The sequence below is a fragment of the Apus apus genome, chromosome 6 (assembly GCF_020740795.1).
Source record: "Apus apus isolate bApuApu2 chromosome 6, bApuApu2.pri.cur, whole genome shotgun sequence".
Lineage (NCBI taxonomy): Eukaryota > Metazoa > Chordata > Aves > Apodiformes > Apodidae > Apus > Apus apus.
In genome coordinates this window covers 21,615,328-21,629,762 of record NC_067287.1, presented here as the reverse complement: position 1 = coordinate 21,629,762, position 14,435 = coordinate 21,615,328, and the positions used below count along the sequence as shown (strand labels likewise).

General features: G+C 37.8%; 1 protein-coding gene across 7 annotated transcripts in view; it reads right to left on the bottom strand.

The window, feature by feature from the left end:
- Positions 1 to 14,435, bottom strand: part of ITGA6 (integrin subunit alpha 6) — a 44,893-nt gene that overhangs the window by 3,633 nt on the left and 26,825 nt on the right. For 4 of the 7 annotated variants that reach the window (XM_051623148.1, XM_051623154.1, XM_051623149.1 and 1 more), the window contains 19 exons: positions 13,364 to 13,574; positions 12,734 to 12,927; positions 12,507 to 12,595; positions 11,646 to 11,773; positions 9,858 to 9,953; positions 9,297 to 9,358; positions 7,854 to 8,011; positions 6,803 to 6,958; positions 5,986 to 6,101; positions 5,434 to 5,623; positions 5,268 to 5,351; positions 4,994 to 5,073; positions 4,766 to 4,843; positions 4,556 to 4,658; positions 3,655 to 3,828; positions 2,632 to 2,730; positions 2,156 to 2,266; positions 1,973 to 2,071; positions 1,541 to 1,666 (listed from right to left, as the gene is read on the bottom strand). In XM_051623148.1, the coding sequence (XP_051479108.1) occupies positions 1,541 to 1,666; positions 1,973 to 2,071; positions 2,156 to 2,266; positions 2,632 to 2,730; positions 3,655 to 3,828; positions 4,556 to 4,658; positions 4,766 to 4,843; positions 4,994 to 5,073; positions 5,268 to 5,351; positions 5,434 to 5,623; positions 5,986 to 6,101; positions 6,803 to 6,958; positions 7,854 to 8,011; positions 9,297 to 9,358; positions 9,858 to 9,953; positions 11,646 to 11,773; positions 12,507 to 12,595; positions 12,734 to 12,927; positions 13,364 to 13,574 (2,354 nt within the window). Of the gene's footprint in view, positions 1 to 5; positions 136 to 1,540; positions 1,667 to 1,972; positions 2,072 to 2,155; positions 2,267 to 2,631; positions 2,731 to 3,654; positions 3,829 to 4,555; positions 4,659 to 4,765; positions 4,844 to 4,993; positions 5,074 to 5,267; positions 5,352 to 5,433; positions 5,624 to 5,985; positions 6,102 to 6,802; positions 6,959 to 7,853; positions 8,012 to 9,296; positions 9,359 to 9,857; positions 9,954 to 11,645; positions 11,774 to 12,506; positions 12,596 to 12,733; positions 12,928 to 13,363; positions 13,575 to 14,435 lie in introns of all 7 variants that reach the window. The other 3 variants (XM_051623150.1, XM_051623151.1, XM_051623153.1) reach the window with 2 other exon arrangements.

Sequence of the window (14,435 nt, the reverse complement as noted above, 5' to 3'; positions counted from 1 at the left end):
ATTACCAAGTACAGAAGTAGATCAATACTATGCATCAGAAGTAAGCCTCTCTTTATCAGATGGCTGAGCATGGATCTCAGCCTTGTGATATGTGGCATCGTAATGATCTTTCTTATTTCTCTTGAAGAAACCACACTACAAGGAAGCAAGGTATTTAGTCAGTTTTTGTGGACTGGAAGAAGTCAAATCTACTAGAACTGACTTAACTCTGATCTTCCCATCATCCCTTCAAAAGCATAAAAAGAAAACCCACAAGAACTCAGCTGCTTCTAGATTTGTGAACTTCTTGGACTAACTCCTCTGTAAAAACAATAATCTGAGGTAAAGAATTTTGTTAGAGGCATTTTGATAAATTTGTAATGCATGTTTTTTGTTGGTTGTTTTGGGGTTTTTTTAACAAAAGCTATTATAAAGTATGTCCATAGCAACTAAAGCTAGCTGTGAAAAGCAGACAGAAGGCTATACAGAAACCTGTTTGTGGACTAGTGCTCAGGATAGACAAAAAACAGAGCAAAACCAAACATGAGTAGTGCTTTGACCTGTAGAACACAAGCATTTGTTGAAGTGTGTGTTTGTCCTTTGTAAGATGGCACAGTTTGTCATCAGAAGAGGCATCTTGCTCTGTGTGTGCATGTGTGAAAATGTGTCTTTTCATATGCAGTAGAAAAGTAGGGATTACAACCTGACAGCCCCCCCCCAGGTGTTAAGTCATCAGCAAGATCTGCAGTAGGGGCTGGGCATTTACTAGAAAATAAGGAAGTCAGAACTATCCTGTGGGAAGTAGCCTGCAGCAACAAGTAGCTTTTCAGCAAAGAGAATTGCTGTAGTTTCCCCAGAAGAAAGTGACAGGATATTCTTCTTCACCTCTTCTTTCTTAATAACCCTGTAACAGCAAATACGAACTACATATGCCTGTAAAAACCAAGACTAGAATGACTGTGCTGTTATACTTGGAACCACAATTAGCTGGGAAAAATACTAAAGGTAGAAAAATAGGTGCTTTATTCTTTTGCAAATTGTTACCTTTGTTGTACACTCTTAATTACTCCTTTAGGGTTTCTAAGATAAAAAACCAGTATTAGAGAAAGTCACCAACACACTTGGCTGTGTATTACTTCTGTATCTTTTGGTTATTTTCATCTACTAGGAGTTTAAATGTATTTCTAATGTTATGGGAACAGAGTCCTGCTAAAACATTTGTAGATAGGTCACATAATGTTTTTACACCTAACTGCAGAAGCTCCAATTAGCTGTGTCCATCCATACAAAAGTAACTATGGTTTCCAAGTATTTGTCTCACATTTTGCCCAGAGCTCAAAATACTTCCTTTTAAGGATAAGGAATGAGAAACTTTTCATTACAAATTTTCCTGTATAAGCATTTTCATTCCAAATGTTGCAATACTGAGAAAGTGATAAAGGTAATGTATGGTTTGAGTTCCAAATACACACAAAAATACTTAATAATTTGCTTAATTAGTTTGATGTCTTGTCAGTTTTAGACTAGGAAATGCAAAATAACCAGATTAACAAAAACTCACCTTCCATAGTAAGAATACCAACAGTGCAAGCATCAGTATTCCAGCAAAAATAGCCACTGAGATGATCCACCAGGGTACTCCTGTATAAAGTGCTACTGGTTTTGCAGGAAAGACAGTAACGCGCACCTAAAGGAGAGAAAAATACATAAAGACAGTAACAGCATTTAAGAAGCATCCATTTTTAATATAAAGCTGCAATTTATACAGACATCTCTTCTCTAACAAGATGTGTTCTCTCATCTACAAAATGTTTTTGAAGTAATGAGAGGAATTTTTTCCAACCTGATTAAAAGGTAAAAACAATTCAAAATCCAGTTAAAAAGCTAAAGTTTTAGCTACTTTTCTTCTAAAATTGCTTTCTTTCACAGTCTTTGAGATAAGATGGAATAATCACAACCATAACATATAGTTGGCATTAAATGTTGAACCTACCTGAGCAGCTTCGTTTGTGAGCTTAACATTCTCAGCTGCAGCAGGAACACTGATCGAAGCCCTAACAAGGATGTCCAGATAGTTCATTTTGGAATATTCCTGTTCCAAAATAAAATACGGACATTAGACTCAGGACACTAAAAGAGCTCTGACCTTCCAAAAATGTCGTATGAGAGAACTTACTTCTAAGAAAGTACTGTTCCACAGCCTGGAACGCAGCACAACAGATGCCTTGCTGTCAAAACCCTTCAGGGGACATTTTATGTCCACACAGCGTGCATTCACATTACAGTCCTGCAATTACAAATTTCTATGAGTAAATAAAAACACATTCTGATAAATTGTTTAAGCCCCTTCCCCAGGATTAAAAATTGAATTATATGCATCTTATTTACGTGCAAGAACCAAAACCTGTTTGGACTGACAGCAATAGGAAAATAGAAAGAAGATGCCATTACCTGTTTATTTTAATGTAGATAACTACGTAGAAATTCTTTCCTATTTCTCTCTAGATAATTTAAATGATCAAACTTTAAAAGCATCGATACTAGGATTTAAGATTAAAATAAAGCAAAGAGATACCTTCTTTCAACCCTGCAAAACTCAGAAAATCCCAGGAGACACGTGTGATGAGACTACAATAGATGCAATATGCTTACCAAGGTCTTGTATTTTCTTTCTGAGAATAAAGAAAACGTCTTGCTGTCTGTAATCTGCTTCTCTGCAATCTCACGTTTCCTTCTTGAGTTATGGGATTCCTAAAAGGAAAAAAATAGAGTAAGAAGAGTTTTAGTAGTTTATCTCAGTTTTTTACCCCACTCAAGTGATGTAGTTGTACATCCCTACTCATCTTCATTTATTGCTAGTAGTAGTCTGGACAGTTACTAGAATTTGAGATTACCTAAAGAAAGGTCACCTGACTACTTTCTTTAATAAGTCAAGGGAGTTTCAGATTTATAAAGCTTTCAGTGCTGTTTCCATTTTTGTTCTACATAAGGGGTATTAATGTTACTATGCTAGAAGAGTAAGATTGTGCTATGTTCAGTAGATGCATTTTTTAACTGTATACTAGTTACACTCACTGAAAGTTATTAACTGATGCAGTGATCTAACAAGAATGGGTTTGTCTGCGTGTAGTTTTGATGGTGAAAGTTAAAACTACTCCCAAATGATATGAAAAAAGTAATGAAAATGAAGGCTCAGGGTTTAGGGAAAAAAAATCTTGCTAGATAGACACAGTGAAGGGCTATGAAATTTTTGCTTGAGAAAACCTTTCTATCACATTTGTTGTAAATAAATACATCCCTTTCTTTTTAAAAAAAACTACATGGAATTCCCCCAGGCTGGGGAGATGTTTACAGTTGTTCACTGCTTTCTGTGTAATAAGTCAATCAGATTTCAGTAATGCTGATGAAATTTGTTAAATCAACTGGCAATTTCAGCCTGTAAGCATATGACAACAGTGTCTATTGCAAAAACAGCCAGCACACCAGTGTCTATCCTTCAGCATACTGTCCTTATTAACTGTTATGGAGACTCCTAGTAAGCTTAACTCTTAATACACTGTTGATGTGTTGTGCCTGTGAGCTGAAAATCTTTCCATAGGCAAGCTCTTACCCCTGCCATCACATGCTGCAGTGCTTTCATGTACTGATTCATGAGCATAAGACAGGGTAACATACCACAAAATGCAAACTATTTATTTCCTTCTCTGGTTGACAGGAGACTTTTTCCAAGCCTTTGGAATCTATTTTCATCAAATAAAGCAGCCATTTGCCATTACTAATTTCTTTCGGCCACTGGATGTCCAGGGAAGCAGTACCAAATGTTTTCAGTGGTCTGCCCAAGTTAGTTACCTGTTAAAACAAATATTCTTTAAACTGAAATATTTGTTAAGGGGATTTTTCTCTCAACTGGAAGTGTTATTCACTTGGGCAAGTTTTAAGCATGCAGTTTAAAATTTAAAAGCAGAAAGACAGTCAAAGCAGAGTATAAAGTCAAAGCATATACTAAAACTAGAACATTTGGATAGGAAGTAAATATAGTTTAACCATATAAGGATTAAAATTCCTTAATATGAACTTTAGGCTCTTTATTTTTAGCTACCTATCTTCATGCAAGACAACTACTCCCCCATTTAGAGTTAACAAATCATTCAGCTACATAACTAAGGCAAATTGCAAATTTATGAGGAACTCCGACACACAAAGATAACCAGCTCTTGCTCTGTTAAGTCTGGAAGTTGTTTCCCAAGCTTTTTTTGCTTTCTTAGTATTGCTGTTCATGATAGTTTTGCTCCCGACCTGCATGGGGTTTTATGCTGTACAACTGTAATGTCCATTAACTGCTCCCCAAAAAAAGCGTACAGCCAACCTCACGTCACCTCCTCAAAGTATGATCATACTACGCCTAAAGAAGCTCTAATCTGCAGTCAGACTGCACATCCTGAGCAGGAAGTTAGGGTTTTGGGACAAGAAAAGCCAATTTTAAACCCAGCAACTTTACCAAGTACTCATAGGCATAAAAAGATAAGCTGTTAATTTGATTAAAAGCTGATGGTGGCATTAATCTTAAATTACTCACTCTGAATTCATACTCTATGAGGTTTCCAATATCATCTTCAGATTTCATAGCACTCTCACCAACGATGTTCCCTCCAAAATACACCTGAGAAGGCTTAGCAACCCTGTTCAGGTAGGGTTGGGGAAGAAGAATAATCCAATTATAATCAAGTCTGCAGCAAAACTGTCCCCGCAAACCCCCACCCATTTTTGTTGTGTTATCAACACTTACCCAGTGAGTGATAAAAGCAATTCAAGAACCACTTTAGCACTAGCTGTAATTGGAGTCAAATTAACTTGAGTGCTTGTTCTACAATGAGAAGAAAACAATGCTGTTTATTTTACAAATGTGGTGGTTTTCACTTTATTATTAAGTGGCTTTTGTAAATCAAAACAAATTAATTAAAAACATTTACAAGTCTATATAAAAACATTGCATGCACACACAAAGAAAACTTACGTTTCCAACTTCAGATTAATGTCCAAGTCTGATGTATCACTGTTAATTTTAGTGGTACTTAAGATCAGATAAAAGGTTACCTAGACAAGGAGAAACATCCATGAAATATATTAATATTTTATAAAATATATGCAATATTCCAGAAATACACCATCAAGTATTATAGATAAAAAGACAGATCCAAGTAAAATTCCCAGTTACGACACACAGAAACTTTGGATTACTGCAGTCAGGCATCGCATTTTATAAGTTGAGTAAAATAGGTGCAACTTACATTGGAATTTCTTTTGAAGGGATTCCCAAGTTCACACTCTGCTTGAGAACCATTTTGGTTGGCACCACACGTTAGCTGTTTTTCCTAAATAAACAGTATGTTTAGAAGTAAAAATATGCTGCAAGTATTTCAAAATTTTATTATCTTTTCTCTTAGAAATACTTACAGGATAACCCCTCATCTCCCTGAATGCAGAATATGTCAGGCTGTCTGGAAAAGCTGCAATCAGCTTAGCTTCATAGGCATCTTCACCATCTTTTTGGGGATTTTTTGCATCAGACGGATTGTTTGTCACTGTTATTTCCAGGGCAATGTCTTTCTGGTCTTTCAGAACAAGCACTGGCATGCCATTTTCACTACAGAAATGGAGTGTACAGGGTTGTGTGCATTAGGAAACAAATGTCCATGACAGTTTGCTTTTTACTGTGATTTACCCAGATATATTAGGGAAAAATTACTGTAAGACCATGAGCACATGAATGGTTAGGCCATAGGTTTTTTCCCAGACCAGTATTTTGTGTCTGGAAGTCGCCAGCAGTTAACAGAAGAGGCTGATTTACTACTCAAGTAACCAAGAGTCTTTAGTGTTTCTGAATCTAAGAAAACTGAACCAGACTAACAGAACAAAGCTGCTCTATCCCCCAAAACCCTCTCCTAAAAGTTCTTTCAAGCACTTGTTGACAATTTCAATTTTAGCAATGCATTAGTCAAGGCTTACATTGGTAAGTAAGTAAACCTGTCTTCATTTCCTTCTCTAGTACAAAACCGGTACTGCAGTTTCAGATTGCTGTGACATTCATTGTCTTCTCCACAACCTTCTTTTAAGAATTCCACCTAAATAAAACCAAAACACTTTTATGCATGCTGCATGATACTGGCTTAAAACAAGATTTCTGATGTGCACTGCAGGAAGCATCTACAGGGAACTCACAAGACACTTCCTTGAATAGAGTAAGATGTTAACCTGGCACTTAACGACTCTCAGGAGTTTTTCTTTGCAAGTCATAGCCCTTGGTTCTGTTAATTTAGAAATTTAAATTTAACTAAAAGGCAGAGTTAGATAATTCTAAGTGAGAGGTACACTTCTAATGAGGAAAAACATCCTTAAGTCTGATTCTTCAACAAGCACTGAGGAAATGAGATCTTTTACCCAAGTTATTTCCTCTCCTGTGTCACTGCTGCAGAGCTCTTCATGCTTTCATCCTACCCACAGAAGAATTAGACTGTGCATTCTTTTGTTACATGGGACAAGTGTTCACAGCAGATGATAAATTTCCATTTTTAATCAAAAGTATATTTCCTCCTAAACTTGTTGGGGAGAGAAAAAAACCTAGCAGCTATACCAGCTTCACTTCTCCACCACCCCTCAAAAAAACACAGGACCTAGTTATTAACATTTTGTGATAAGTTAATAATAAAATATAAGCCAGACCCCTGTTATTTCCTTTGGTCCTAATTTAGCTTTCTGCAGTCTTTAAAATTCAGTGATTTGCCAAAGTACAAATGTATGGGACAATGTGATATAAAAGGCTTACTTTTGCAGTCTTTGTTTCAGATTCATTTGAGTTTAGAATTGGTATAAGATCCGGAAGTGCACTCTCTTTTCTTGTGGATGGTGAGCTAGACTCCACACCAGCAATTTTAACACTGACCGATACTGGAATGGGGCGCAGCTTGTCTTTAATTTTTTCCTTTAAAATATTTAAATGACATTGTTAGTGCACAGTGCAGAGAATGACAGACAACCCAAAGACTAGCTTTTGATACATGTTTTAGAAGAAGCAGTAAAGCAAAATATTTTCTGCTACATTCTGCAGTATTAGAACTACTCACTATATAGAAACCCACAATTTTCTAAAATTGTGCAAGAACACAAGGAGCCTTAGCCCTGCTGTCTTTTTTAATTTTTTTTTTTCCTGGCTTCCCAATCTAATGAATTCTCTAACCACTAAAAACTCCTAGGAACAACACATGGTAACTCCAGCAAGTGAAATTCACACTACAACAGTAAAATAACAGACTTTCTCCCTACTGCACAAGTTCAAGCTCTTTAATTTGCTGTGGTCAAAAGCAATCTTGGAGGCTTATTACTGTTGAGCCACTGATAGAGCATTTGTGCAGCTCCTGGAACAGTGCCATCTTTAAGGGCCAGTGTAGCAGCCAAGGCAGAGAGCACACACCAAGCTTTCTCATCCTGCCCATTCATCCCCTCCTAAAGCCATGGGTTAAAATTCTTTTCCTAGCCAGTCATATCATTACATTCTGTAATTCCATAAATTACTTCTGTTGCAAACAGCTCTCCATTTTTGGCATTTATTCCCCCTGTTGTTCTAAACTAGTTCAGCTCTGTTGACCTCCAGGAGCACACTGCAGTGCCTACAACTTTTGTTCATTCCTTGTAAGAAAGACAACAGGAGAAAGCAGCGTGTGCAGGGAACAGTGAAGTACTGCTTAACTATGTTGGGTTTCTTGTTTTGAAGCTTTGTATTCCATGTGACTTTTAAGTTATATACAAAGGTACAAAAAAGAGCATGCTTTTGTTTTAAATGGATCTAAAAGAAATAATAATAAGATACTCTGCCTTACCTGCAGCACAACCTTGGTTGTCACACATTCTTTTGAGTTCTGCCCCCTGAGGGTTGTACTTGCAGTAAACTGATCAGACAGGTGGTCTTTAAAGCGCACTCTGGATGGCAGGCCCAGCTGCCTCCTCTCGTTTTCTACTTCAAATGTATAGTTGATCTCTGTATGAAGAAATAAAGTAGGTCACTACAAAAAAAGTAACCCTTGCTTTATTAAAAAGAACTTTCCTTTTCTCCTGGTATGATCTTACATTATTCTAGAAGACTGTTTCACCCCTTGCTGGTCTTCACAAACTGTTTTCAGTTATTTACAAAACTTTTTCCATGTGTCAGTTTTGTCCCTCTGCAGTTGGAAGGGCAGGTACCCTGTGTGTGCACACATCTAAAGGAAACCTAAGCCAAATCCTTTTATTTCAGAAGTACCCTGCTACCTGACCAGCATGCAGAGCTGGCTGGAGAGCTGTAGTTGCTGCTGTGGAGCCAGTAGAGGGCTGAGATACTAAACTTTGTAAGTACTCTGACTTGGCTGTCCTTGATTTCTGTTTTGTCCCAAATAGCACCCAAGCAGCCAGCAGGACTTGGAGGTCAGGGTCCACTGTTAATTTTAACACTGAAAGCACAAGTGTGACTAAAGACTTCTAGTTTTAGGCTGAGGCATGTCTTCACAGATCTGAACCCTCTCCATCTTTTAATCATCTCTGCATTCACCAAGCAAATTCAATGTTGCAAGGGTGGGAACAGCACTGAGCGTGCCAGGCCTCACCACCCTGCAGACACACACACGAGCCACCTTCGGGCATCTGAAGCACTTGACTTGCTGAAGGACCAGGACCTTATTCAAGCACATCTTACAGATTTTACAAGTAACTGAGAAACTCAAGACAACACAGGAGGGGAAGGGAAGTTTGGGCTTAAAAATCATCTCATTTCCTCTCAAAATCCTACGGTTTTCTGAGGTGTAGTAACAGCAGCATTGTAACAAGAGAAAAAAACAAGAAACTAATGCTTTATATTTTTGCCTATATTTACAGCACAGTCGTCCAGGCTCCCATTAATACAAATATTTCTTTCAGTTATACTGATTTCCATAAAACCATTTTCATGAATAAAGAACACTGTTTTACAGTCTCCAGTAAGAAATAATGCTTACTAATTATATAAAAAATGGGCTTTTAAAACTGTTTTTTAAAGCAGCAGTAACCTAGAGAGGCAAAATGGTTTTGGCCTGTTTGGCAGCCATTTGGTCACTGGCAGTTACATTACCTTGGAAGCTTCAGTTCAGTCTGTCACCCACAAAACTTCCTAACACACTGCATGACTCTCAATACAGACAGTGTGATACCTGATTGACCTCAGTATTGAGTCACATTTTAAATCTGACAGTCATGGTCTTAGATGAGTCACAAACCAAGTGACAAACAGATAAATATTTATCTTCAAAACTTACTTATTCTTGGATTTAAGTCCCTGGGGTTTGCAGTATATTGAAAACATGCTTTCACATCCATCCTGTAAAAAATGCCAAGAAATAATACGAACTTTAGTAAGGCATGGTCCAACAGACTGAGAAGTTTTAATAGTCCATTGACTGATATTATCAGTCTTACCACTGTGGTTTTCATGCTAGAACAGTACTTTGCTGCTTACTAAACTGAATTACAAAGCAAGGCAAAATGGTTAGTAAGCAGTTAGAAAAAAATATTTTCTGACATTTCTTCTCACATCTCATGAGAAAGCTGTTTAGGTTAAGATACGTCTGCTAAAATCTTAAGTCACAAAGTGACGTACATTTTCAAAAATGGACGTTATGAACAGAACATATTCCACACTATATCTTCAGCACAGCAGTCACAGCAAATTCAGGAAGTCAAAATGATCACGTGTAGGTACAATTGCTTAACCTACATGAGTTCCATACTTTTTAACATCATCACTCACTGAACAAAATTTGACAACAGAAAACTCGATACATCAAGGCTTCTGATATAATAATTATTTTTAAATTTACCATATTTCACTGGGGTCTTCAGGGTTCTTTTTCTTTAGATCAATTCTGTCAGGCTGTACTGTAATGCTTCTCCTGATGCTTATCACAGGCCGAGATCTTAATTTGTAGGAAAAATGGGGAATGAAAAGAAGGGGTTAAAAAATAAATAAAACTTTCTATTAGGGTGAATGAAATAATTCATGTGAATCCTAGATGCCCTCCATGCCTGCACTGATTTGCAACAAAGACACCCCAAGAAATCCAGAGTTTAGCTTTGATAATGGTTAGAAACAAAGGAGAACTACTTAAAGCTAAAGCAAAGGAAGTCACAAGAAACAACTACAGTTGTATGAAATGCCTGACAGGGAAGCAGGGTATATTGATGTGATGTTGTGGTTGTCATTTTATACAGAGATAAAAACCAGAAAATTCAAAGTGATGGTTCCCAGCCTGTGGCAATTCATCCTCTGTGAACAACTGTAGGTACTAAAGTTCACTCAGATTAATGTTCTCAACAGCTTTAATGTGGAGCCTGGGTGGCTGTGGGAAACTATGTTTTCACTTCCTGACTCCTCTGCATGTAGGCTGTAATCATAATTCAGCCTGACAACTTTTCCTTTCTCTTCCTTTCTGGAAGGGACAAGAAAAGACAGTTCACATGAATAAATGAATGAGCTGATCCCACTGTTGTTGAAGCATCTGTTGGTTGTTTAAAATGTCTAGTGAACCACCTCATCCTTTTCTAGCAAGTTTCTTTTAACCGGGCCACCCTTTCACTGTTCATCACCATAAAGGTTTTCACTCTCGCCTTTGTAAAGTTTTTGTACTGCCTTTATCAGAAAATTGTTAAACTCCTTCTCAGTAAGAAAACCTTAAATAGTGTAACCAACTTCCCTTCCATCTACTCCACAAGTAACACGAGTTGCTTTTGTTAGGTGCTGTTTCAGTGTATTTAAGAACGTTCCAATTACGTACACAGATACTATGCACCTTAGAGACAGGATCATCAAAAAATTGCAAGAAAGGTCATTCTTCCTGGAAGCTAGAGTTGTTTTCATCCCCAAAATTGAGATAACCAGTTTTGGAATTTCTCCTCCTCCTTTGGGACCTAATAGAACCACCAGAGTCCTGAACTTTATGCAGCATTCACAGCTCTGATGAGGAGGCAGCCCTCTTCCTGCTCATTACTAGTGATTCAACTTACCAAAACATTAAGGTAGAAAAAAAGCAGAGGTCTGCAGAAGACTGTGACCTCCTCCCTAATTAAGGCACGTGCTACGGAAATCCAAAAGGATTCTATCTGTAGGGCTTCCTAACAGCTGTTTCATGGACCCTACTGTAACCTCAGCAAGGCCTTGTGCCTCACTGCTTTTGGATCCTCGGCTACAGGAGAGGGGTTCGGTTTTGTTCTGTCCCATCTTCAGTAAAGCAGGATTAGCCTTACACAACAGCACCAACAAAAGCTCTAGGCACATGTATCAGTTAATGTCTCCTTTCTTAAGGCAAAAGAATTACTCATCACTCTTCATTCCAGCAAAGGACACAGGCACCCAAGTAAGTTACCACAGAGCAAAGCCGGGGTACAGATACACTATACACATCAGGGCTCCACAGCAACTATCCACATTCTCTTACCCTGTATTGATTGCAAGGCAGCTTCTCAATAAGAGGGGAATGTAAGTAACAAATCATTTCATGGAATTGTTTCCCCCCAGAATTTTCAGTCTCTAGAAAGAAAAACACACTCCAGGCCCAACAGCTTTTTGTTCATTCTAGGCAAAATGGTGTAATTAGTTCTGTATGAAATACCTGAACACAGATACAGAGTCTGAAAGGGAACCAACAGCAATATCAGGGTAGGAATTTTTATCCAGGTCCATGTTTCCAGCAATAGAGTAACCAAAGAAATGGGTGCCTGTTTTTTCACCATCAAGAATCTAAAGAGCAAACAGATAGAGGGAATTAGGACATTTAAAAGCTATAAAAGTGAAATAAGTAACGAGTGAATGTCGTTGTCTTATGGCCAGTGGGGGGGAGGGAAGAGGAAAGAGACAAGGAAACAGGATCTCTGTAATCATGTAAATGACACTCAAGTGCCAAAATGATTTGCTTTTCTTCCAAGAAGTTACTTGCAATAGCAGCGAGTACCAAAAATTACTGTTTTGCATAGAAATGTTGCCTGGCATTATCTTTATTTCTAATATTTATGCAGTATAGACTGTAAAAGTATTTTAGAAAGTATTCTGGCAGTATTTTAGGAAGTGTAATCGAGTTCCATTCTGACCTTGCAAACTGAACACAGTGGTCCTCAAGAAAAAAAGGCATAAACATTTTTTATTAAAAAAGAGTGAAGCGGAAGCAGTGAAAGAGAAAATGAAGAAGCTAACTATTCTCAAATCCCCAAATGTATTTCAAAAAACCAAATGCTGCACAACCACATGCCTTCTTCCTTCTCTACATATTACTGGTTCTTAAGGACTGCCAAAATGTGTATTAGAATCAAGAATTCCTAATCTTCATAGTCAGCAGTGCCATCTTTGAAAAGTCTTGTGACTTTTCTCAATAGCCACCACCCCACTAATAGCAATGGAAAGGGAGGAGATGGATAGCCCTGTCATTCCTTTAATTGTGTGCAAGACTAATTAAATATAGTAAAGGTTATTTCATTACCTGTGCTGGTCTTGTATTTATTCCATTCTTGGATCCATGATAAATGTATACTTTGCCAAAACCATCATATGGAGCCCCTACTGCAATATCTGTTAAAATAAAGTTTCAACATCTAAAATCATTCTTACTCTTTCTGCAGCTTGCAATCACCATCAGACTAAGATGCTCCAAGTCTGGCATTAGCAGTAAAGCCACCTGCATTTTTATTGTAATTGTTTTTCACTCACCTGGGTACCCATCCTGATTAATGTCCCCAACATTTTCAACTGCAAGACCAAACATGGAGTCAGTGGTTCCATTCAGGCGAACAGGTTTTACTCCTTCCCATTTGCCTTGCTGGTTAATGTAGACGTACACAGCACCACCGATATCTCCACTTCTGTCAAAGTACTGTGGGGCTCCAACAACAATGTCTTGCCACCTTCGAATTAAAGAAAAAAAAGCAGTGCTTTTATAGAAGAACTGTGAAAAATCACTGCTCAGATCGTGGTCTCAAAGTCAGCTAGCTAAAGAGCTGCTGAGCAAAGACTAAACTTGTTGAGCAACAGCAGCTCCATTGTTACTACACACAGATTATATTCCCTTTGAGACATACATGGACCTTCTAGGGCCTGCTTCGGTAAGAGATTTGCTTCTTTCTTTGTTCACAGTAACTGTTTGTGTTTAAATAAAACTCTTTTCTATAATTAGAAATGTAGACCATCCAGACTGGTTCTCTGATATGCTTGCCATTTCCTCCAGCAAAACATGGAAGATGAGATTTGCCATTCCTTGAATCTCTAATGTGAAAAGCCAAAGAAATAAACTGGATTGCCATCCTTCATTTTAGAGGCAGCAGGAGTTAACCTGGGCCATACCCATCCTTGTTTAGATCCACGACAGCAACATCGTAGCCAAAAGAAGAGGCCAGCCCTTCTCCTTCAAACATGTGCTCCAGTGAAAGTGCTCTCTGGTTTTTCTCTTTTTTCAGTAAAACAACTGCTCCACTGTGGTTGGCTCTGGGGGCACCAGACACGAAAGTCATCTCATCTTGGGAGACAATTCCTTTACCAGAGTCCAAAGAAAAACCTTTAACAGAAAAAAATATATATAAACTAACAGCTTGCATTGCTAACAGGAAAAATAAATTCCCCTACTATATTAAAGTGGTTTATTTAATAGAAGTTTTGCCAATATCAGAGTATGTTATACTGGGAATTCTCCCATTTCTGCTTGGACTGGTGGATGCATGTTTACAAGTCTACACTCCAATGCACGAAGTATTTCCCCCACAAAGTGCGGCTCAGATCTACTTTTCACAGACACCAAATATGAGATAATTTTTAAACATATCAGCCTCAAATTCACTAAATCTTACCACTTGAATATAGCTCAAGTATTTCACCTCTGGCAAAATTATTGGAGAACTTCCTAAGTACAAGTAAGTATCATTCTATTGCAAACATGCAAAATGTACTGCACTAGCAGTATTTTACATGACCGATGTATATGGTATGAGACTCGCCTTACACAGTAATGGTGAAATTGGCAATTTTGATTTGATGCAGCCCTAAAGGTCATGTTCAAATGAATGTAATCTTATTATTTATGAAGTCAATACATTTTAGATATATTAAAAACTCAGCTAAAAGAATTTACTGCCTATACCCACATATCCAGTAAAAGCCAAAGGAGAAAATGATGTGCATTGCAAGGAAGAAAGATATTAGCCAGCAGATAGAAATCCCCCTTCTGAAACATTTCACCACTACTGTGGAAGTTCTCTGTTGCAGCAATTCACAATGAAACAGTTTTGGAAAGATTCAGGGAGTCCCATCTGGGCGAAGGATGAGAGGGTTTGGAGAAATACGTAACAAATCTGTTTCTCTGAAGCCATGTTATTTTGCAAGCTCCTCTTCATCTGAATCTCTGTTTTTACATGCTTTTACT